The 22,862-nt window shown below is 42.5% G+C and overlaps 1 protein-coding gene and 2 long non-coding RNA genes across 4 annotated transcripts in view; 2 read left to right on the forward strand and 1 right to left on the reverse strand.

Annotated features, from left to right (window-relative positions):
• coro2bb (coronin, actin binding protein, 2Bb) overlaps positions 1-1,572 on the reverse strand; it is a 45,554-nt gene extending 43,982 nt beyond the window's left edge. For both annotated transcript variants that reach the window (XM_052465393.1, XM_035790538.2), the window contains exon 1: positions 1,360-1,572. In XM_052465393.1, the coding sequence (XP_052321353.1) occupies positions 1,360-1,374 (15 nt within the window). In that variant the 5' untranslated portion in view covers positions 1,375-1,572. The remainder of the gene's footprint in view (positions 1-1,359) is intronic.
• A 3,409-nt stretch (positions 1,573-4,981) lies between these two features.
• Positions 4,982-8,119, forward strand: LOC118396098 (uncharacterized). The gene is made up of 2 exons (XR_004828120.2): positions 4,982-5,340; positions 7,721-8,119. It is a non-coding gene; the product is annotated as an uncharacterized LOC118396098 (long non-coding RNA).
• Positions 8,120-9,464: 1,345 nt separating this feature from the next.
• On the forward strand, positions 9,465-18,354 carry LOC118396099 (uncharacterized). The gene is made up of 4 exons (XR_004828121.2): positions 9,465-9,535; positions 13,477-13,533; positions 17,207-17,284; positions 17,397-18,354. It is a non-coding gene; the product is annotated as an uncharacterized LOC118396099 (long non-coding RNA).
• Positions 18,355-22,862: the final 4,508 nt, after the last annotated feature.

Genomic DNA, 22,862 nt, shown 5'->3' on the forward strand with positions numbered 1-22,862 from the left:
GTCTGCTAGAACGCTACAGCAAGGTCACAGTGTGCTGAGTGAGGATGGTCTGTTCTCCACTGTGTTTATCACAGCAACCCAGTCAGCATCTCTCTCTCTCTCTCTCCAGAGGCCAGGCCTCCCATTTCACGGAGACAGATCTCTCTGTGTGTCTGAGTGATGTGGGTGAGGCCAGGGCACTGGTTAGCATTACAGACGGCTGTACGTCTAACACCTGTTCTCAGCCTCCTACTCCACACCACGCCACACTGCTTCCCCATCTCTAATTTCCTTTCTCCCCCCCTCCCCTCTCTCCTCTCTCTGTGTCTATTTCTGTCTCTCATTATGTATGCATGCACCCCTCCCTATTCTACTCCTTTTTTTTTGTGTGGGATGCTGCTGCTCGTAGGGGCTTAGTGTAACTCTAGCAGTAGTGGATTATTTTCTACATATGGGCTCAACAGCTCTAGTGCTGCCTATGGTATGCATGTGTGTAATGGAATATGATTGTCATATTTATTTGTCATAGAACACAGCAGATGGGCATAATGCTAATTTCCCAGTGGAAAGCATCTGTCCTGCTGTTATTTCATTAAGGGGATTGAGCCTGCTGCTGGCTGCAAGCTCAAACTGGCAGTGTACTGTTCATGATTTGAACACAAACAAAACACATGCGCTCCCCTCAGCTCGGCAACTCTACTGCTGAACGAAATCATGCCAAATTGACTGCAAAAGGCTGGGCTAATATGACAATCATGATACGAAAAAAAGCAATTCGCAAATTCATTGCATACTCCAAAATGAATACACCTGTCTGAAACATACAAAAAGGGATACTTCACCTAAAAGCCCCCCCGCCTCTTGTAACCTAGTGGTTAGAGCGTTGAACTAGTAACCGGAAGGTTGCGAGTTCAAACCCCCGAGCTGACAAGGTACAAATCTGTCGTTCTGCCCCTGAACAGGCAGTTAACCCACTGTTCCCAGGCCGTCATTGAAAATAAGAATCTGTTCTTAACTGACTTGCCTGGTTAAATAAAGGTAAAATTAAAAAATTTAAAATTAAAAACCACAATGGCAGCAGGTCAGCCTGGCATCAATGACAGCCCTGCAACTTTATCTGGTTTCCCTCCTCAAAGCTGAACCACAGAGGCGGACACAGCCAACCATGTTTCCCCACCCAGCAACTTCCAAAGCAGCATCTGGCTTCACAATCTAGGAGCGGTTCCCTCCCCAACTCCTACCAAAACAGCATCTTGGCTGAAGCAGTGGCGGAAGAGCATCACTTCCCTAACCACCCATTTTGAACTTTATCACCACCACCTCCCCAAAGCAGCATCCTCCTGACCCAGCCAGCATCTCTCTCCTCAGTCTGCTGCTTACCTTTGTGAGAGCCATGCAGTGGAGGCGTGTGGGTGTTCCACCAACGTGCTCTTATCGCACAGGAACTCCTTTTAATCTGAGAGACACAACGAGAGAGAGAGAGAGAGAGAGAGAGGAGAGGAAGAGGGAGTGAAGCTGCACTCTCACTCACTATGTGGAAGGAGCCAATAGCTGCTGCTGTTGTGATGATGCTGCTGTCGGTCTGAGAGTGCTGCAGTGAGGCAGGAGGCGCACGTGGTCACTACAACAGGAAGAGCTCCTCCTCCTCTCCTCCCTTCCCTCATCCCTCCATTGTAATCTCCTCTCTCTCTCACAGCCTCACTGAAGCTCAGTGATTTACTGGCTTAGGGAAAGAAGCAATACCAGAGAGATGGAGGAGAGGGCAGGGGAGAGGAGAGGATTGGAGAAGAGAGGAAAGGCGAGAAAGAGGATGGATGTCAACGTGGGAGAGGATGAGAGACAGGGAACTGGAGAGTAGGAGAGGATTGGAGAGTAGAGAAGAGAATGTTGTTCAGTGAAATGGTAACTATTTGTGAGCAACTTGCAAGTGAAGTTCAGGTTCGGTGGTGGTGGGCTCCCGTTCAGGTTTCCACTGGCATGAAGCACATGAATTCCCCCAGTGCTCGTGTTCCTGAGACAAGAGGTGGTTGGCTACTGGCAACAGACAAACAACCCACTCTCTCTCACACAAACGACAAATGTTTTCACTCACCTGGAGCATCACTTTTCAACTCCTTAAATAACCTTTGTTCATCTTGAAATAGTCTGTTAAGAGATGAATAACGACAATAACGAGTATTCAGATTGAACGCTGCGCAGATAATGTTGTAAGATGTCAATGTGTTCTACCTGGCATGCATTACGTTTTTTTTAATCCATTTGTCAGAAAGTACAATATCTCAGTATGTTGTAGTAGGAGTTGCTTGTAAAATATTTGCGTGAACTTGAATTTATTGAGAGAACTTGTGTTCTTCAAGCATGAGCTGATGTTATGCTGCCACCGTGTGGTTGTTTTTAGGAACAACAGCAATGACCTTTCTCTTTTGTAAACAACAACCCAAGTCCTGTTACATCCAATACATCCACCCATGAACAACCTCAGCCTGTCATCCCCTACCAGGGATGTATTCATAGCCTACTGAGTGTACAAAATATTAAAGGGAAACTTCAAAATGTTTCAACATATTCCTCATCTCCAGCACCACCCCCAACATCAACATATGTTAAAAGGGTGCATTTCTATGTTTTGTAGTAAAAAAAGATTGAGGAAGATAAGTGTTTCCAATGACAACATTGGTATGCATTGTGCGATTTTGACCAATTGTGAGTAGGAAATGCCTACAAATTGCCAACGAATTGGTTGAAGATGTCATTGGAAAAACTGAGAGCTCTTTTCTCTTTCTTTTTTACAACAAAACATCAAAATGCGCAAATTCACATGTTGATTGTGGGGTGTTGCTGAAGATTATGAATATGAACTTGACCTTTTAAAAAAAAATGTTCCTTTAAGCACACCTGCTCTTTCCATAACATAGACTGCCAGGTGAATCCAGGTGAAAGCCATGATCCCTTATTGATGCCACTTGTTATGTAAATCCACTTCAATCAGTGTAGCTGACGGGGAGGAGAGAGGTTAAAGAAAGAGTTTTAAGCTTTGAGACAATGTTTAAATGGGCAAGACAAAATATTTTATGGTAGTAAAGTATGTGCCAGGGTTTTTCACGCTCTATAGTTTCCTATGTGTATCAACAATGGTCCACCTACCAAAGGACATCTAACGAACTTAACACAACTGTGAGAAGAATTGGAGTCAACATGAGCCAGTATATCCCTATGGAAGTCTTTCGACACCTTGTAGAGTCCATGGGGGTTAATGTTTTGTGCACTGTGTACATAGTATGTATTCATCTGATCAGCCCTCCTTCTGTCGATTTAACACCAGAATAACAAATTCTAGATGAACGAATGATAACAAACCAAAATCGGCATGTCTCAGTGAGCTGTCACAATATTGCGCAGACTTTCATGTACTTACTTTGTAAAGCATATCATCAACCACAGTCGGTAGCTCTTCTTAAACGCTTAACGAAGCTGTTGAGGGCAATGGTGTAAGACAATTCAACAGTGCAAGTCCTTTTCTGTATGATTCCTGACTTGCTGAAGGAGTGTGACAATGAAGAGTTTGCACTGCAACCCTATGCTAGTCCACATGTGGGCTCTAGTATCAACAGGCTCTCACAGTCTCACTGCAGGATTAGACATTTATTAGACATTTATCCACATTTCAAAAATATTCAAAGTTGCTCCAAACATCAAATTTCGAAGTGTTTTTGACACCCTGGGTTGACTCCTCCTGCTCAGCATTGTAACGTTTCTCCAATAGTCAAATTTCGAAGTTAAAGCAGAAATGTTTTCACTTTGAACGAAAAGAAGGCGGTTGAGCACTGTGCCAACTTTGGCTGTTCGCAACAATCCCACCTAATCAAATGACCATGCGGCTCCGGAGCTGGAGAAAAAGTGAATGCCACTTGCAACCTAACGTTACAGCTGCCAAAAACAAACAGAGCAGACGAAGCCAACAAGCATCATTCTCGGTTCTTGGATCTGAATCAGCTCGACTGCAAAAGAGCAAAAGAGGCGAGGAAAAAGACTGCTCATGACCAATCGAGAAACAAAATTCATATTGGAATACATTTTGAAAGGTGAAAGAGTGACTGCGAAATTGCCACTGTTCTCATGGACTGGTAACATTAGGGAAGTGCTGGGTTGCGTTTTTAGCCTGCTAGCTACGTCAGCTTCTGATCTTAGTGTGTTCAATGTTCAAGCTAGTTAATAAGGCTACTTAGCTAGCTATCTAGCTAACATATTCTGTATACTTACTGTTTTGTACTCAAATTAATCTAACAATAGAATCATGTCGCTACACTGCATAAACCCCACAAGATGCCCAATGCCTTAATTTCAACAAATGTATGTTAGCTATCTAAAACAAGATATGCAGATTGTTGACATGGCAGTCATGGCTGTTTTTAGTTTGTAGATGATAATACTACAGCATTTTCGGCCCAGGGCCACCACAAAAAATGCATCCAGCTATAAAATTCAATACAGTAAGATCACACAAACATGTATTTCTCAGTGACACCAACAAACGAACATGGTCCAAGCACACCAAGACAGTCATGAAGAGGGCACAAAACCTACTCCACCCCAGGAGACTAAAAAGATTTGGCAAAAGGATCTACAGCTGCACCATCGAGAGCATCCTGATGGGTTGCATCACTGCCTGGTATGGCAACCACTCGGCCTCCGACCACAAGGCACTACAGAGGGTAGTGCGTACGGCCCAGTACATCACTGGGGCCAAGCTTCCTGCCATCTAGGACCTCTACACGAGGCGGTGTCAGAGGAAGGCCCTAAAAATAGTCAAAGACTCCAGTAACCCTAGTCATAGACTGTCCTCTCTGCTACCGCATGGCAACGGTACCGGAGCGCCAAGTCTATGTCCAAGAGGCTTCTAAACAGCTTCTACCCCCAAGGCATAAGACTCCTGAACATCTAATCAAATGGCTAACCAGACTACTTGCATTGTCCCCCCTCTTTTACACTGCTGCTACTCTCTGTTATTATATATACATAGTCACTTTAATAACTTTACCCACATGTCCATATGATCTCAATTACATCGACTAACCGGTGCCCCCAGCACATTGACTATGTACCGGTACCCCCTGTATATAGCCGCGCTATTGTTATTTTACTGCTGCTCTTTAATTATTTGTTCATTTTATTTCCTTTTTTTGGTTGGTATTTTTCTGAAAACTGCATTGTTGGTTAAGGGCTTGTAAGTAAGCATTTCACAGTTTCACTGCTGTATTTGGTGCACGTGACTAATACAATTGGATTTGATTTGAGATACAGGTGGATTTCGAGGGAACCTGAACCTGTACAAGTTGTGTAAACCCCAACACTGGAAGAGAGGTAAGAAATGCTGTATGCAATTTCTGTAATGGTTTGTGATTCAATAATTATTTTGTTGGCAATCGACAAAATAGTGCACTATGTTTGACTGTTCAGCACATTGCCAGCCTATATACAGTACAGCATTGATTACTATCTAGTGTGAACTACCCACCAGAAAGACGGAATGAATATCCATTGTGGTCAGTCAAGTAAACAATGGCTCATCTGCATGACATGGAGGTATTCAGACCCCTTGACTTTTTCCATATTTTGTTAAGTTACAGCCTTATTCTAAAATTGATTAAATAGTTTTTTCCTCATCAATCTACACACAATACCCCATAATGACAAAGCAAAAACAGATTTGTAGACATTTTTTCAATGTATTAATAATAAAAACTGAAATATCATATTAACATAAGTATTCAGACCATTTACTTAGTACTTTGTTGAAGGACCTTTGGCAGCAATTACAGCCTTGAGTCTTCTTGGGTATTAAGCTACAAGCTTGGCACACCTGTATTTGGGGAGTTTCTCCCATTCTTCACTGCAGATCCTCTCAAGTTCTGTCAGGTTGGATGGGGAGCGTCGCTGCTCAGCTATTTTCAGGTCTCTCCAGAAATGTCTGATCAGGTTCAAGTCCGAGCCACAAAAGGACATACAGAGACCACTCCTGCGTTGCCTTGGCTGTGTGCTTAGGGTCATTGTCCTGTTGGAAGGTGAATCTTCACCCCAGTCTGAGGTCCTGAGTGCTCTGGAGCAGGTTTTCATCAAGAATCTCTCTGTACTTTGCTCCGTTCATCTTGCCCTCAATCCTGACAAGTCTCCCAGTCCTTGCAGCTGAAATACATCCCCACAGCATGATGCTGCCACCACCATGCTTCACCATAGGGATCGTGCCAGGTTTCCTCCAGACGTGACGCTTGGCATTCAGGCCAAAGAGTTCAACCTTGGTTTCATCAGACCAGAGAATCTTGTTTCTCATGGTCTGAGAGTCCTTTAGGTGCCTTTTGGCCAACTCCAAACAGGCTGTCATGTGCCTTTTACTGAAGAGTGGCTTTCGTCTGGCCACTACCATAAAGGCCTGGTTGGTGGAGTGCTGCAAAGATGGTTGCCCTTCTGGATGGTTCTCCCATCTCCACACAGGAACTCTAGAGCTCTGTCAGAGTGCCCATCAGGTTCATGGGCACCTCCCTGACCAAGGCCCTTCTCCCCCGATTGCTCAGTTTGGCCAGGTGGCCAGCTCTAGGAAGAGTCTTGGTGGTTCCAAACTTCTTCCATTTAATAATGATGGAGGCCACTGTGTACTTGGGGACCTTCAATGCTGCTGAAAATTTTTGGTATCTTTCCCCAGATCTGTGCCTCGACACAATCCTGTCTCAGAGCTCTACGGACAATGTCTTTGACCTCAAGGCTTGTTTTTTGCTCTGACATGCACTGTCAAATGTGGGATCTGACATAAACGGGTGGGTGCTTTTCCAAATCATATCCAATCAATTGAATTTACCACAGGTGGACTCCAATCAAGTTGTAGAAACATCTCAAGGAGGATCAATGGAAACAGGATGCACCTGAGCTCAATTTCGAGTCTCATAGCAAAGGGTCTGAATACTTATGTAAATAAGGTATTTATTGTGTGTATTTTTTATACATTTGCAAACATTTCTAAAAACCTGTTTTCCCTTTGTCATTATGGGGTTGTAAAGGAGTGCGTAACTGGCGGCAGGGAAGTCAGGCGCAGGAGAGCAAAACTGGGTAATCAACGGAGCAGTTTTATTCATAAAACCACCGGAAACCAGAACAACAAACAAATAGGTACAAAACCCGTCTCGCACCAGAGAAACCGTGCACATGCACTTACAATAAACACTTCCGCACAAAGACATGGGGGGAACAGAGGGTTAAATACACAACATGTAATGAGGGAACTGAGACCAGGTGTGTGGGAAGACAAGACAAAACAAAAGGAAAATTGAAAGTGGATCGATGATGGCTAGAAGACTGGCGACGCCGAGCGCCAAGCGCCACCCGAACAAGGAGAGGAACCGACTTCAGTGGAAGTCGTGGCAGGGGTATTGGGTGTAGATTGATGAGGATTCGTTTTTTTAAAATCCATTTTGGAATAAGGCTGTAACGTAACAAAATGTGGAGAAAGTGAAGGGGTCTGAATATTTTCAGAATGTATTGGTTGAGTATGGACCATTAATTAATTGGATGGTTACCTTAGCGTGTTACACTGGTTAAAGCAACACAATACAAATTCCATCCATATTATGCTATCAAAATGAACGTTTATTTGTCATATGCACAGGACACAGTGGGGTATATACGGGAATATGACATTGCATTGTACTGGATACTATTGAAGTAACAATTTGTTTGATGTTTTCCCACACAGTGCCAACAATCCCCAAAGACTCAGACTCGTCCCTCCTGTCCCACTGGCAACCAAGCAAGAGTTTCTACAGGAACATCAGTGTAAAGGGCTTGGTAGGAAACGTATGTTCATACAGAATGTCAGACATTACGCTTACAAGTATTTGACCTTTTCCTGATGAAACTTGAGAAATGAATATACAATTACATTGAGTTAGAATCAATACTATACAAATTTGGTTCGTGAAGGCCATTGACACTAATAAGGGATTTCAATACGTATCAATGAGATCAGCATCAACACTGCTGGAGTAACAGAACAATGGATGACTTGGACTTCTTGCTGCATGAAAAGACTGAGCACAAATCTCTGTTGTGAAAAATCCACTTAATTCACTAATAAAAACTTTACAAGGTATAAGTGACTGTTTTCAACAACAACAAAAGAGTCAATTACAATGACAACTGAACACTTGTAGCTGAAATAAAACACACAAACAAGGCAGGACATGTCTAGCTAACTACCAGCTCCCAGGAAAGAAAAGCCTACACGGTGCCGCAGAGGATCACGGGAGGCCAGTACTCGCCACACACAGCGGCCTGGCATGACAACCGTGTTGCCAGGTCCCACACCTACAGGTCACAAACTGTTATGTGCTGCTCCTGATTCCCACCTTTCACTCCCTACTAGGAGGTCACCAGAGCCGGTATGACCGCAGTGCATCTTTTACAGCCCTGCTACAGAGGTTAAATGATCGATGGCTGACGCGTGAGTTCTTGTGAAGTGAACTAACGAGAAATAGAGTTGATGTGATTGGTTCCTGGTGTAGGCAGGTACAACTGTCACATGGACACCGCTGACGGTGACGCATGTAGTGCAGCTGAAGGGTTAGGATGTTCCTTGTCATCTACGGCTGACTGTTTCCGCCATCCAACAGGTCCGAGCTATCCTGGACATTTTAAGGTTGACGTTGGGAAACCATGAAACAACTTGTTACTTCAATTGCACATGGTACAATGAAATGTCATATTCCAGTACACATCAGCCTGCATCCTGTGCGTATGCCAAGTAAATGTTGATTTTCATTTGATAACATAATATCGATGGAAAAATGAATACATTATTGTGAGAACGTACACACACCGTATCCGAATTCAACCACCTCATGTTCTTTAATGCAACCAGTGGAACATGTGTCCTACTAACGTACCATCCTGTGACTTGATCGCCCGCAGTCCACCAATAATGTCATGCAGATGACCCATTGTTTACTTTACTGACCATGCTGGGTATTCATTCAGTCGTTCTGGTGGGTAGTTCACACTAGATAGGAATCAATGCTGTATATGGGCGGGCAATGTGCTGAACAGGCAAACATAGCTAAGCTAACTATTTTGGTCGATTACCAACAAAATAATTATTGAATCACAAAGCATAACAGAAAATGCATACAGCATTTCTTACCTCTTCTTCAGCGTTGGGGTTTGCACAACCACTACTTGTACAGCGTCAGGTTCTCCACCAGTGTCTCCCAGAGAAATGCATGTCTGTGTGATGTTGCTGTACTGAATTGTATAGCTAGATGCAACATCTATATGTCCAATTTCAAAGTCACTTGAGCGATCTGCCTCTCTCTCTCGCTCTCTCTGTTTGCCCCACATGACAAAATACTACAGTAGTATTACTATATTTATGTAATATTTACTGTAGTGTTTTGCTGACATTACTGTAGTAGACTGTAATATTTACTGTATTGCTTTTTCAGATATAACATACACCCAGCAGGGGCCCCAGGACAGAGACTGTGAAATCATGGTCTACATAGATACTTGGCAGGTAGGTTTCTCACTCATCTCATGGGTGAGACAAATTGGGATGTGGGGAGGGAAATGGGCATATGCAAATTAAATATGTATTCTACAGTACACTACACAATTCTATAGTAAGCAGTACACAATTGACAGATACAACAGTGTGGAGTATAGTATTCTACAGTATACAGTACTACACAATTCTATAGTAAGCACTACACATTTGAGGGATACTACAGTGTGCTGTAGTATTTTACTGTATACTACAAAATGATATGGTAAGTACTACACATGATTGAGAATTCTAGTAGTATAGTATTCTACAGTAAACTGTAGTCATTATTATGTGGGCCTCTCTCTCTCTCTCTCTCTCTCTCTCTCTCTCTCTCTCTCTCTCTCTCCCACTCTTTATTTCCTCCTCACTGTCACTTTTACTCTGCTAACCTGGAAAAAGTCCACAGTCTCTGTGATGAAGTGCAGCACAGTATTGCACATGTGTTAGCAGTTAGGAATCATCTCTTGTTAATGTGAAATCAAAGAAAAAAACTCCAATGTATCTGGATAATGCCTTCGGTTTGGGCTTCTCCCACAAAAACATTATATTGGTAATATTTTTGCAAGAGCTTACCCTTCTGCTCTAGGCATAAATATATTGGCATTTAAAAAAAGCCAAAACCATAGATCATTTTTTTACCAGACATTGTTCTGCAGATTTTGATAAATGTATTAATTAAACTCAGAACACATCTATATTATTGATACAGATTAAAATACTCATATTCTATTAGTTTTCGCGGATTGACTCTCGAAAGGAAAGTATTTCCCGTATGTGCCGATTGACCGTTGAGCACAACATCAGTTAAGCCAACATCTATATATCAACGTCTCTCCTGCCTTGGGCCTGATATATCTGCATACCTCACGCAACCTCCTCAGGCTCTGACACTAGGCCTCCTTGGTGGCATGCAAAGGCTTATTGTGAAGAAGCCCTGGAGAGTTCAGTTCAGACCAAGTCCTTTATATTATGTAATGTAAAGAAAGACTTTGGTCCACACCAGAATGGAGCATGTTGCTTATACACATCAGGTCTGGCATCTGAGGTAGTCACACTTCTAGAGGAAGTTCTTATCAGAAGCAGCTGTGATGGAAGGATTTTTGTACTTCGGTTACTCACGCTGCAGACCGATTCCAAGTCCTTATGCCAGGATTAATGACTATCCGGTGTGTCTGGATTCCTATATTACTTTTAGCTCTGCGTTATACATCTGCGTTATGTGTCGATGTAAATGAGTAGGACATAGGGTTGGAGTCAGTTTAATTTTATTTCAGCAATTTTATGAAAATTCTTAAAATTCAACTCATCAATTAAAATTCAACTCATCAGTTCCCATTCATTTCTGAGGATGTTTCGATTTATGGGGAGAAAAAAAAAATTCACTTGCTGAATGGACTGACTTGAAATGAAATGTCCCATGCTCTGGGAGTTAGTTTAGAAAACTCTCAAATGCTCTTGTTGTGCATCTCTGGAAGTGTTATGAATATAAGGTCTGTTGTGAGAAAATGAACTCTTTCTGTAGTGTAATGGGTTGAGATGAGGAGGAAATCTGCTGACTCTGCTGCTCTGTGTTCAATCTCCACCCACCCGTAGCCAAGAACAGCTGCGATCTGGTTCCTTAGAGATGCAGTTAAATGGGGTGCGATCAAATCCAGCCTTGCTTCAGTCAGACCATCAATAGCCTATAAACCAATACACAGATTTTTTTTCTGTACTTAGATCTTTCCCCAAGTCTTTGTTTGGGTTCTTCTACAGGTTGAGGTGGCACTTTTGCCATCAGATCCCAATCCACTCGAAGGCTAGGGGCTCGCCTACCAACCTAGCCCATCACTAGGCCAGCATATCTCCCCACTCTTCAATCATGGAGCTTCAGGAGTGATCAGGCTTTCCTGGCTAAACGTACCCAGGCCAGCTGTTTGGCAGGGCAGGAAACTGAGCTAGCCAGAATGACTAAATGTGTCCTATTTCAGAGCATTTGGTTCAGGTTACCCTGCCTTTTCTCTGTCCTGGGACTTTGTTTTTCAGGGGGGATAATGAATAATGCCTTATTTGGACGGCTGTGATGGTCATTAAACCTATTTATAGTTTATACTTGGAATATTTGTAATGTTGTGGTGGGTATTATTATGACCTCAGCCCAATTAGTTAGATGTTACTGTCCAATCCTTATGGTTGGTTTTCGTCTTGGCTGTTATGTTTTCCTCAAACGACAAGGTGCAAAAGCTAGTATGTGTCTTCTCTGACTTTTAAGTTACAGCTTGATGTACAGTAGGTCCAAAAACAGTGACAGGCAAATGTATCAGTGTGGGTGTGTGTTACGAAATCCAATGGTTGGAGTAAAGGACCCCATTTCTCTATGACAAGGCATCCGATTTCAAGTATTTCCCCATCTTGTCAACTGTCCCTTTTTAATGGCATTGCTCTTCAGAAGTTTGTATGCACATGTTGGATTTACCATATGAAATGCAGGTGTTTAGTCATTTAGTGGCAGTTCGTCAGGATTCAGCCTTATCCACATGGATATTGCTTTATCTCACTCTCTCTGGCACCAAAGCCAGGTGTCTGCGAAGGAAGACATAACTCTGTGTGTGTTCAGACTGAGCTCATTCCTCCATTCTTCCAAAACTAACTCTCACTTCCTCCCTGGGCTTTTTGGCAAGGCATTACGCATGACCAATTGGCATCGCCCAAAAATAAGAAGTTGAACATTTATCACTTGATGATCCTTATGAAATTCCATTCATAGTTAGGCTTGACCTGCTCCATCATGGGTCAGGGATATTCCATATGATAATTTGTTAAAGGGGGGACAGCAATACATGGAAAAAATACTATAGTTTACTACGGTATAAATACTGTAGTGAGAAAGTTACAGACGCACAAATATCATACCCCCCCAAAAATGCTAACCTCTCACCATTACAATAACAGGGGAGGTTAGCATTTTCTGGAGGGTATGATATTTATGTCTCTGTAACTTTCTCACTCATCATCATCACAATTAATTCAGGATTATACTTAATCATGGTAGCATCCACAATAATGTAGAAGTGTTTAGAAACATTCTACTCTTATTTACAGTAAAAGTGACTCCAAAATGACAATACGTTATTTACCATTCGTTTGTATTTGACACAAAATAATCTGAAACAGAACCAAAACAAACAGCAAATGCATCCAACACATTTGTAGAGCCACAGGTTTGATGTAGTCATTGTGTGCTAGGAATATAGGACCAAATACTTCACTTTTTACTCCTTAATACCCATATAAGTGAATTTGTCCCAATACCTTTGGTCCCTTAAAATGTGGGGACAATGTACAAAAACTGATGTAATTTCTAAACCTTTCACTCAATATGTATGGAAATACTCTAAAATTAAAGCTGACAGTTCGCACTTTAACCTCAGTGTTATTTCAAATCCAAAGCTCAATGGAAGATCATATAAGGCTTAAACATACTGTATATTTAGATATGTTATTTACATACAGTATGTAAATACATGTACATACATGTTAAATATATGGTAATATACTATTTTTCTGTATGGGTTCACTGTAGTGTTTCTGCAGACTTTACTGTGTGGCATATAACCTACTGGTTAAAAGTGTTGGGCCAGTAACTGAAAGGTTGTTGGTTTGAATCCCTGAACCAACTAGGTGGAAAGTCTGTTGATGCCTTTGAGCAATATACTTTATCCTAATTGCTCCTGTAAGTTGCTTTGGATAAGAGCTAAATGACTAAAATGTAGTGTTGTTGTGCAAAAACATAGAAGTTTGGGCTTTGGGCTTCCCTTGAAAATGTTGTTCAAGGTTGCAACAGTAGCCAAGGGGGGCAGGGCTTAGCGAAGGGTCAAATCTTCATGCTGTGTGGAATGTTTATACTGACACCGTCTCTGCATTATCCATAGGGTGACTGTTAAGTTGTGAGTCTGATAATGGACACTGGAGGTGAAGGAATCCGCATTGTAAGTATCAATTTTATTTTCAAAGATATTCTTTTCAAGTACAGATTTGAACTGCACAGAGGTCATTTGTACATTGTATTGAGGAAACCAACTGAACATACTGAATACTAAAAGCAAAAATGTTCCATAACCTGTAAGTTGGTAGGACTGGGGACTGAACAGTTAAATTCAGCTCTTATGTGGCTTTCAATAACTTCTAGGGAATATATACTCCATACTTGGCATGTAGGTTTCTTATTCGTGGGTGGCAGCAAATTGTGTTATGGGGGAGGGGAACGGGTGGGTATATACAGATTAAATATTAGCATAGCAATACAGTGTGAAGTATAGTATACTACAGTTTACTTCAGTGTAGTACATCATTCTATACTAAGTACTGTAGTGTTTTATAGTAAACTATAGTATTATTTAATGTGGGTATGATTTATTTCCATAAATAAAATGATCGCATTCATGGGAATGATTTTTTAAATGGCTGCATATTTACAGTATAACACATTTGACATCATTTCACAGTAGAGTAATATGAATAAATACATGCTATTATTTACATATATAAATATATATATATGGAAGAGCAATGTCAGAGCGGCATAGACTATGACACAGCAGAATAGTATAGAATACAGTATATACAGTTGAAGTCGGAAGTTTACATACACGTAGGTTGGAGTCATTAAAACTTGTTTTTCCACCACTCCACAAATGTTTTAGTAACAAGAACAAAATATTGTTTACAGAGAGATTATTTCACTTATAACTCACTGTATCACAATTACAGTGGGTCAGAAGTTTCCATACACTAAATTGACTGTGCTTCTAAATAGCTTGGAAAATTCCAGAAAATTATGTCATGGCTTGAGAAGCTTCTGATAGGCTAATTGACATGATTTGAGTCAAACTCAGTGTCTCTTTGCTTGACATCATGGGAAAATCAAAAGAAATTAGCCAAGACCTCAGAACAAATTATAGACCTCCACAAGTCTGGTTCATCCTTGGGAGCAATTTTCTAACACCTGAAGGTACCACGTTCATCTGTACCAACAATAGTACGCAAGTTTAAACACCATGGGACCCCGCAGACATCGTACCGCTCAGGAAGGAGACGCATTCTGTCTCCTAGAGATGAACCTACTTTGGTGCGAAAAGTGCAAATCAATCCCAGAACAACATCAAAGGACCCTGTGAAGATCCTGGAGGAAACAGGCACAAAAGTATCTATATCCACAGTAAAACGTGTCCTATATCGACTTCAACTGTACATACGAGATGAGTAATGCAAGATATGTGAACGTTATTAAAGTGACTAGTGTTCCATTATTTAAGTGGCCAATGATTTCAAGTTTATGTATGTAGGCAGCAGCCTCTGTGTGCTAGTGATGGCTATTTAACATTCTGATGGCCTTGAGATCGAAGCTGTAATTCATTCTCTTGGTCCCAGCTTTGATGTACCTGTAGTGACCTCGCCTTCTGGATGATAACGTGGTGAGTAGGCAGTGGCTTGTGTGGTTGTTGTCCTTGATGATCTTTTTGGCCTTCCTGTGACATTGGGTGCTGTTGGTGTCCTGGAGGGTGGGTAGTTTGCCCCTGGCGATGCATTAGGCAGACCAGACCACCCTCTGGAGAGCCCTGCAGTTGTGGGCGGTGCAGTTGCCACAACAAGCAGTGGTACAGCCCGACAGGATGCTCTCAATTGTGCATCTGTAAATACTCTCAATTGTGCATTTGTAAGGGTTTTAGGTGCCAACACAAATTGCCCCTTCTTTAACACACTGTGATTCTGGGTCGTCCATTTCAGTTTGTCAGTGATGTGTGCGCTGAGGAGCTTTCCACCTTCTCCACTACGATCCCGTCGATTTGGGGTGCTCCCTTTGCTGTCCACGATCATCCCTTTTATTTTGTTGACGTAAGTGAGAGGTTATTTTCCTGGCACCACATTCCCAGAACCCTCACCTCCTCCCTGTAGGCTGTCTCATCATTGTTGGTAATCAAGCCTACTACTGTTGTGTCGTTTGCAAACTTGATGATTGAGTTGGAGACGTGCATTGCCACGCAGTCATGGGTGAACATGGGGTACAGGAGAGGTCTGAGCACACACCCTTGTGGGGCCCCAGTGTTGAGGATCAGTGAAGTGGAGGTGTTGTTTCCTACCTTCAACACCTGGGGGCAACCCGCCAGGAAGTCCAGGACCCACAGGGTGGGGTTCAGACCCAGGGACTCAAGCTTAATGATGAGATTGGAGGGTACTATGGTATTGAATGCTGAGCTATAGTGAATTAACAGCAATCTTACATAGGTATTCCTCTTGTACAGATGGGATAGGGCAGTGTGCAGTGTGATGGTGATTGCATTGTCTGTGGATCTGACTTCCTGACGGGCCCCCCCAGGTGGTGAGGGTAGGCACCAACATTTCCACCCCGCTGATCGTCAACACTGGGGACCCACAAGGGTGCGTTCTAAGCCCTCTCCTGTACTCCCTGTTCACCCACGACTGCGTGGCCACGCACGCCTCCAACTCAATCATCAAGTTTGCGGACGACACAACAGTGGTAGGCTTGATTACCAACAACGACGAGACGGCCTACAGGGAGGAGGTGAGGACCCTCGGAGTGTGGTGTCAGGAAAATAACCTCACACTCAACATCAACAAAACTATGGAGATGATTGTGGACTTCAGGAAACAGCAGAGGGAACACCCCCCTATCCACATCGATGGAACAGTAGTGGAGAGGGTAGTAAGTTTTAAGTTCGTCGGCGTACACATCACAAACAAACTGAAATGGTCCACCCACACAGACAGCATCGTGAAGAAGGCGCAGCAGTGCCTCTTCAACCTCAGGAGGCTGAAGAAATTTGGCTCGTCACCAAAAGCACTCACAAACTTCTACAGATGCACAATCGAGAGCATCCTGTCGGGCTGTATCACCGCCTGGTACGGCAACTGCTCCGCCCACAACCGTAAGGCTCTCCAGAGGGTAGTGAGGTCTGCACAACGCATCACCGGGGGCAAACTACCTGCCCTCCAGGACACCTACACCACCCGATGTCACAGGAAGGCCATAAAGATCTTCAAGGACAACAACCACCCGAGCCACTGCCTGTTCACCCCGCTATCATCCAGAAGGCGAGGTCAGTACAGGTGCATCAAAGCTGGGACCGAGAGACTGAAAAACAGCTTCTATCTCAAGGCCATCAGACTGTTAAACAGTGGCTGCTGCCAACACACTGACTCAACTCCAGCCACTTTAATAATGGGAATTGATGGGAAATTATGTCAAATATATGACTAGCCACTTTAAACAATGCTACCTAATATAATGTTACATACCCTACATTATTCATCTCATATGTATATGTATATACTGTATATACTGTATCACTAGCCACTTTAACTATGCCACTTTGTTTACATACTCATCTCATATGTATATACTGCACTCAATACCATCTACTGTATCTTGCCTATGACGCTCTGTACCATCACTCATTCATATATCTTTATGTACATATTCTTTATCCCCTTACACTTGTGTCTATAAGGTAGTAGTTTTGGAATTGTTAGCTAGATTACTTGCTGGTTATTACTGCATTGTCGGAACTAGAAGCACAAGCATTTCGCTACACTCGCATTAACATCTGCTAACCATGTGTATGATTTGATTTGATTTTCTAGGGATGGGGGAAAAGTGTGACACCAATCATACCTCCGAGGACTGGAATTGCCCAGGTCTGCTCTAGAATGACAGTTAAGGTATAGGTGATATGATCCTTGACTAGTCTCTCAAAGCACTTCATGATGACAGAAGTGAGTGCTACAGGGTGATAGTCATTTTGTTCAGTTATCTTTGCTTTCTTGGTTACAGGAACAATGGTGGCCATCTTGAAGAATGTGATGATAGCAGACTGGGATAGGGAGAGATTGAATATGGCCATAAACACACTGGCCAGCTGGTTTTCGCATGCTCTGAAGACACGGCTAGGCTAGGCCGGCAGCCTTGGGAGGGTAAACACTCTTAAATGTCTTACTCACATGGAGAAAGAGAGCCCACAATCCTTTGTAGCGGGCAGCGTTGTTGGGCACTGTGTTTTCCTCAAAGACGGGCAAAGAAGGTGTTTAGCTTGTCCGGAAGCAAGACGTTGGTGTCCACGACGTGGCTGGTTTTCCTTTTGTAGACCGTGATTGTATGTAGACCCTGCCACATACGTTTCGTGTCTGAGCCGTTGAATTGCGACTCCACTTTGTCTCAATACTGACGTTTTGCATGTTTGCGGAAGGAATAACTACACTGTCTTTATTCTGCCATATTCCCAGTAACCTTGCCATGGTTAAATTCGGTGGTTCGCACTTTCAGTTTTGCGTGATTGCTGCCATCTATCCACGGTTTCAGGTTAGGGTAGGTTTTAATAGACATCTCCTATACACTTCCTGATAAACTCAGTCACCGTTTCAGTGTGTTCATCTAAATTATTTTCGCAAGCTACCTGGAACATATCCCAGTCCAAGTGATCAAAACAATCCTGAAGCGTGGATTCCGATTGGTCAGACCATCATTGAATGTCCTTAGCACGGGTACTGAGTTTCTGCCTATATGAAGGGAGGAGCAAAATGGAGCCTTGGTCAGATTTCCCGAAAGGAGGGCGGGCGAGGGCCTTGTAAGCATCCTGGAAGTTTGAATAGCAGTGGTCGAGTGTTTACCCCGCTCAAGTACAACAGTCAATATGTTGATAGTACTTCGTCAGCCTAGTCCTCAAATTTGCTTTGTTAAACTCTTCAGCCACAAACAATGCAGCCTCAGGATTTGTGGTTTTCAGTTTGCATTAACTCCAGTGAAGTTCTTTGAGGGCCGTCGTGGTATCGGCTTGAGGGGGGATATACACGGCCAAGACTACAACTGAAAAAAATAATCTTGGGAGATAATACGGTAGACATTTAATTGTGAGGTATGCTAGGTCGGATGAACAAAAGGACTAGAGTTCCTGTATGTTATCACAATTACACCATGAGTCGTTAATCATGAAACATACACCCCCGCCCTTCTTTTTCTTCCCGGAGAGATATTTATTCCTGTCTGCCCGATGAACTGAGAACCCAACTGGCTGTACCGACTCAGACAGTATATCCCAAGAGAGCCATGTTTCTGTGAAACAGAGTATGTTACAATCGCTGATATCTCTCCGGAAAGAAACCCGCGCTTTGAGCTCGTCAACTTTATTATCCAGAGACTGAACATTAGCGAGTAATATACTCGGAAGGAGTGGGTGGTGTGCATGCCTCCTAAGTCGGACTTGAAGACCACTCCAAGTACCTCTCCTCTGCCGGCGCTGTTTTGGGTCGGCCTCTGGAATTAGTTCAATTGCCCTGGGGGGTGCGAACAAAGGATCCGCTTCGGGAAATTCGTATTCCTGGTCGTACTGCTGGTAGTGCTGAAAGGTACTATAGAAATGAATATTATAGTAAACAGTATTCTATGAAATTCTATAGTCAGAACCACATGATCAAGGGATACTACTGTGTATATAGTATAATTTTCTACAGTATACTACATATTTCTATAGTAAATCATTACACGACCGAGGGATACTACAGTGTGGAGTAATTTTATTTTCAAATTATCTGTTGCTCGGTAACCATCCCTGGGCAATAATAAATAATAATAGCTAGCAAGCATGGGATTGGATCACGATCTAATGACAGTCTGCAAAGGAAAATGTATATGGACAGACAAAGTAGCCTTCTAAACAACGCAAAATAGATATTTTAAAGTAAAAATTACAAACATTAGAAGCTTTTCTAAACCCTGAATACACTATAAGTTTGCATTTCCTGCTGTGCAAGAACATTCTCAGCAACAAATTAGTGATCAAATTAAGATCGTACATATGTACGGATTCTGATTCAAACACAATGTTTGGAGAAGGGGAGACTAGCTAGTCATTGTTGTTCAATGTAGTTATTTCCAGTGAGTGAAACAGAGCCACGCATGTGTTTGTCTGGGGAAAGGAGAGTAGAGGGAGAGTGGCTTGTTCTAATCCATAATTGTTGCAGCAGGCTCAACCGTTTCTTTACAGACAGAAGAATTAGCAAATAGTTGTTTGGAGCACACAGAGCTTCACACTGTTTGATTGAAAGAGAGATGCGTGCTGGCAACTGTTTTGTTTTTCTTCGATCATGGATAATTACAAAAAATACTTGCGGTATAATCATATTAGCCAGCAGCATACCACCATGCATCCCACAGCTGGCTTGCTTCTGAAGCTAAGCAGAGTTGGTCCTGGATGGGAGACCAGATGCTGCTGGAAGTGGTGTTGGAGGGCCAGTAGAAGGCACCCTTTCCTCTGGTCTAAAAAAATATATATATCCCAATGCCCCAGGGCAGTGATTGGGGACTTTGCCCTGTGTAGGGTGACGTCTTTCGGATGGGATGTTAAATGGGTGTCCTGACTCTCTCTGGTCACTTAAGATCCTGTGTCACTTATTGTAAGAGCAGGGGTGATAACCACAGTGTCCTGGCTAAATTCCCAATCTGGCCCTCATACCATCACGGTCACCTAATCATCCCCAGCTTACAATTGGCTCATTCATCTCCCCTGTAACTATTCCCCGGGTCGTTGCTGTAAATGAGAATGGTACCTGGTAAAAAAAAATGTAAACTTCTCCATATTGTTATGATACTTGTTTTGTCCGAGCACTCGGGACACCCCAAGTGTGGTGTATAGTATTCTACAGTACACTGCAACCTTCTGTAGTTCACACTACACGATTGAGAAACACTACAGTGTGTAGTATAGTATTCTACAGTATACCACAACATTCTATATTAAATTCTACACATGATCGAGGGATACTACAGTGTGGAGTACAGTATTCTACAGTATACTATAGTTTGCTGCAGAATACCATAGAATTCTATAATAAAAAAACTGTAGTATTTTTTTTGGGGGGGGGGGCGGGGGGGGTAAACAAGCAAAGTGGACAGATGGATGGATAGATTGATAGATAGATAGATACAGTGCATTTGGGAGGTATTCCGAACCCTTGACTTTTTGGTACGATACAGACTTACCTCATCAATCTACACACAATACTCCAAGGACAAAGCAAAAACTGTTTTTTTTATGTTTGCACATTTATTAAAAATAAAAAACTGAAAACCTTATTTACGTAAGTATTCAGACCCTTTGATATGAGACTTGAAATTGAGCTCAGGTTCATCCTATTTCCATTGATCATCCTTGAGATGTTTCTACAACTTGACTGGAGTCCACCTGTGGTGATTGGACGTGATTTGGAAAGGCACATACAGTTGAAGTCGGACGTTTACATACACTTTAACCAAATACATTTAAACTCAGTTTTTCACAATTCCTGACATTTAATCCAAGTAAAAATTCCCTGCCTTAGGTAAGTTAGGATCACCACTTTATTTTAAGAAAGTGTTATGTCAGAATAATAGTAGAGCGAATTATTTATTTCAGCTTTGATTTATTTCATCACATTCCCAGTGGGTCAGAAGTTTACATACACTCAATTAGAATTTGGTAGCATTGCCTTTAAATTGTTTCACTTGGGTCAAACATTTCGAGTAGCCGTCCACAAGCTTCCTACAATAAGTTGGGTGAATTTTGGCCCATTCCACCTGTCATAGCTGGTGTAACTGAGTCAGGTTTGTAGGCGTCCTTGCCCGCACACGCTTTTCCAGATCTGCCCACAAATTTTCTAAAGGATTGAGGTCAGGGCTTTGTGATGGCCAATCCAATACCTTGACTTTGTTGTCCTTAAGCCATTTTGCCACAACTTTGGAAGCATGCTTGGGGTCATTGTCCATTTGGAAGACCCATTTGCAACCAAGCTTTAAGTTCCTGACTGATGTCTTGAGATGTTGCTTCAATATATCCACATACTTTTCCTGCTTCATGATGCCATCTATTTTGTGAAGTGGCACCAGTCCCTCCCGCAGCAAAGCACCCCCACAACATGATGCTGCCACCCTCGTGCTTCACGGTTGGGATGGTGTTCTTCGGCTTGCAAGCCTCCACCTTTTTCCTCCAAACATAATGATGGTCATTATGGCCAAACAGTTCTATTTGTGTTTCATCAGACCAGAGGACATTTTTCCAAAAAGTACGATCTTTGTCCCCTTGTGCGGCTGCAAACCGTAGTCTGGGTTTTATGGCAGTTTAGGCACAGTGGCTTCTTCCTTGATGAGTGGCCTTTCAGGTTTTGTCGATATAGGACACGTTTTACTGTGAATATAGATACCTTAGTACCTGTTTCCTCCAGCATCTTCACAAGGTCCTTTGCTGTTGTTCTGGGATTGATTTGCACTTTTTGCACCAAAGTACTTTAATCTCTTGGAGACAAAACACTTCTCCTTCATGAGCGTTATGACAGCTGTATGGTCCCATGGTATTTATACTAGCGTACTATTTGTACAGATGAACGTGGTACCATCAGGTGTTTCCAAATTGCTCCCAAGGATGAAACAGACTTGTGGAGGTCTACAATTGTTTTAATGAGGTCTTGGCTGATTTATTTTAATTTTCCCATGATGTCAAGCAAAGAGGCACTGAGTTTGAAGGTAAGCCTTGAACCACATTCACAGGTACACCTCCAATTGACTCAAATTATGTCAATTAGCCTATCAGAAGCGTCTGAAGCCATGACATAATTTTCTGGAATTTTCCAAGCTGTTTAAATGCACAGTCAACTTCGTGTATGTAAACTTCTGACCCACTGGAATTGTGATACAGTGAGTTATACGTGAAATGACACGTCTGTAAACAATTGGAAAAATGACTTGTGTCTAGCACAAGTAGATGTCCTAACCGACTTACCAAAACTATAGTTTGTTAGGAAATTAGTTGAGTGGTTGAAAAACAAGTTTTTAATGACTCCAACCTAAGTGTATTTAAACTTCCGACTTCAACTGTATCTGTCTATATAAGGTCCCACATTTGACAGTGCCTGCCAGAGCAAAAAGCAAGCCATGAGGTTGAAGGAATTGTCCGTAGAGCTCTAAGACAGGATTGTGTCGAGGCACAGATCTGGGGAAGGGTACAAAAAAAATCTGCAGCATCAAAGGTCCCCAAAAACACAGTGTCCTCCATCATTCTTAAATGGAAGAAGTTTGGAACCACCAAGACTCTTCCTAGAGCTGGCCGCCTGGCCAAACTGAGCAATCGGGGGAGAAGAGCCTTGTTCAGGAAGGTGATCAAGAACCTGATGGGCACTCTGACAGAGCTTCAGAGTTCCTTTGTGGAGATAGGAGAACCTTCCAGAAGGACAACCATCTCTTCAGCACTCCACCATTCAGGCCTTTATGTTAAAG

Source organism: Oncorhynchus keta, chromosome 17, assembly GCF_023373465.1.
Source record: "Oncorhynchus keta strain PuntledgeMale-10-30-2019 chromosome 17, Oket_V2, whole genome shotgun sequence".
NCBI lineage: Eukaryota > Metazoa > Chordata > Actinopteri > Salmoniformes > Salmonidae > Oncorhynchus > Oncorhynchus keta.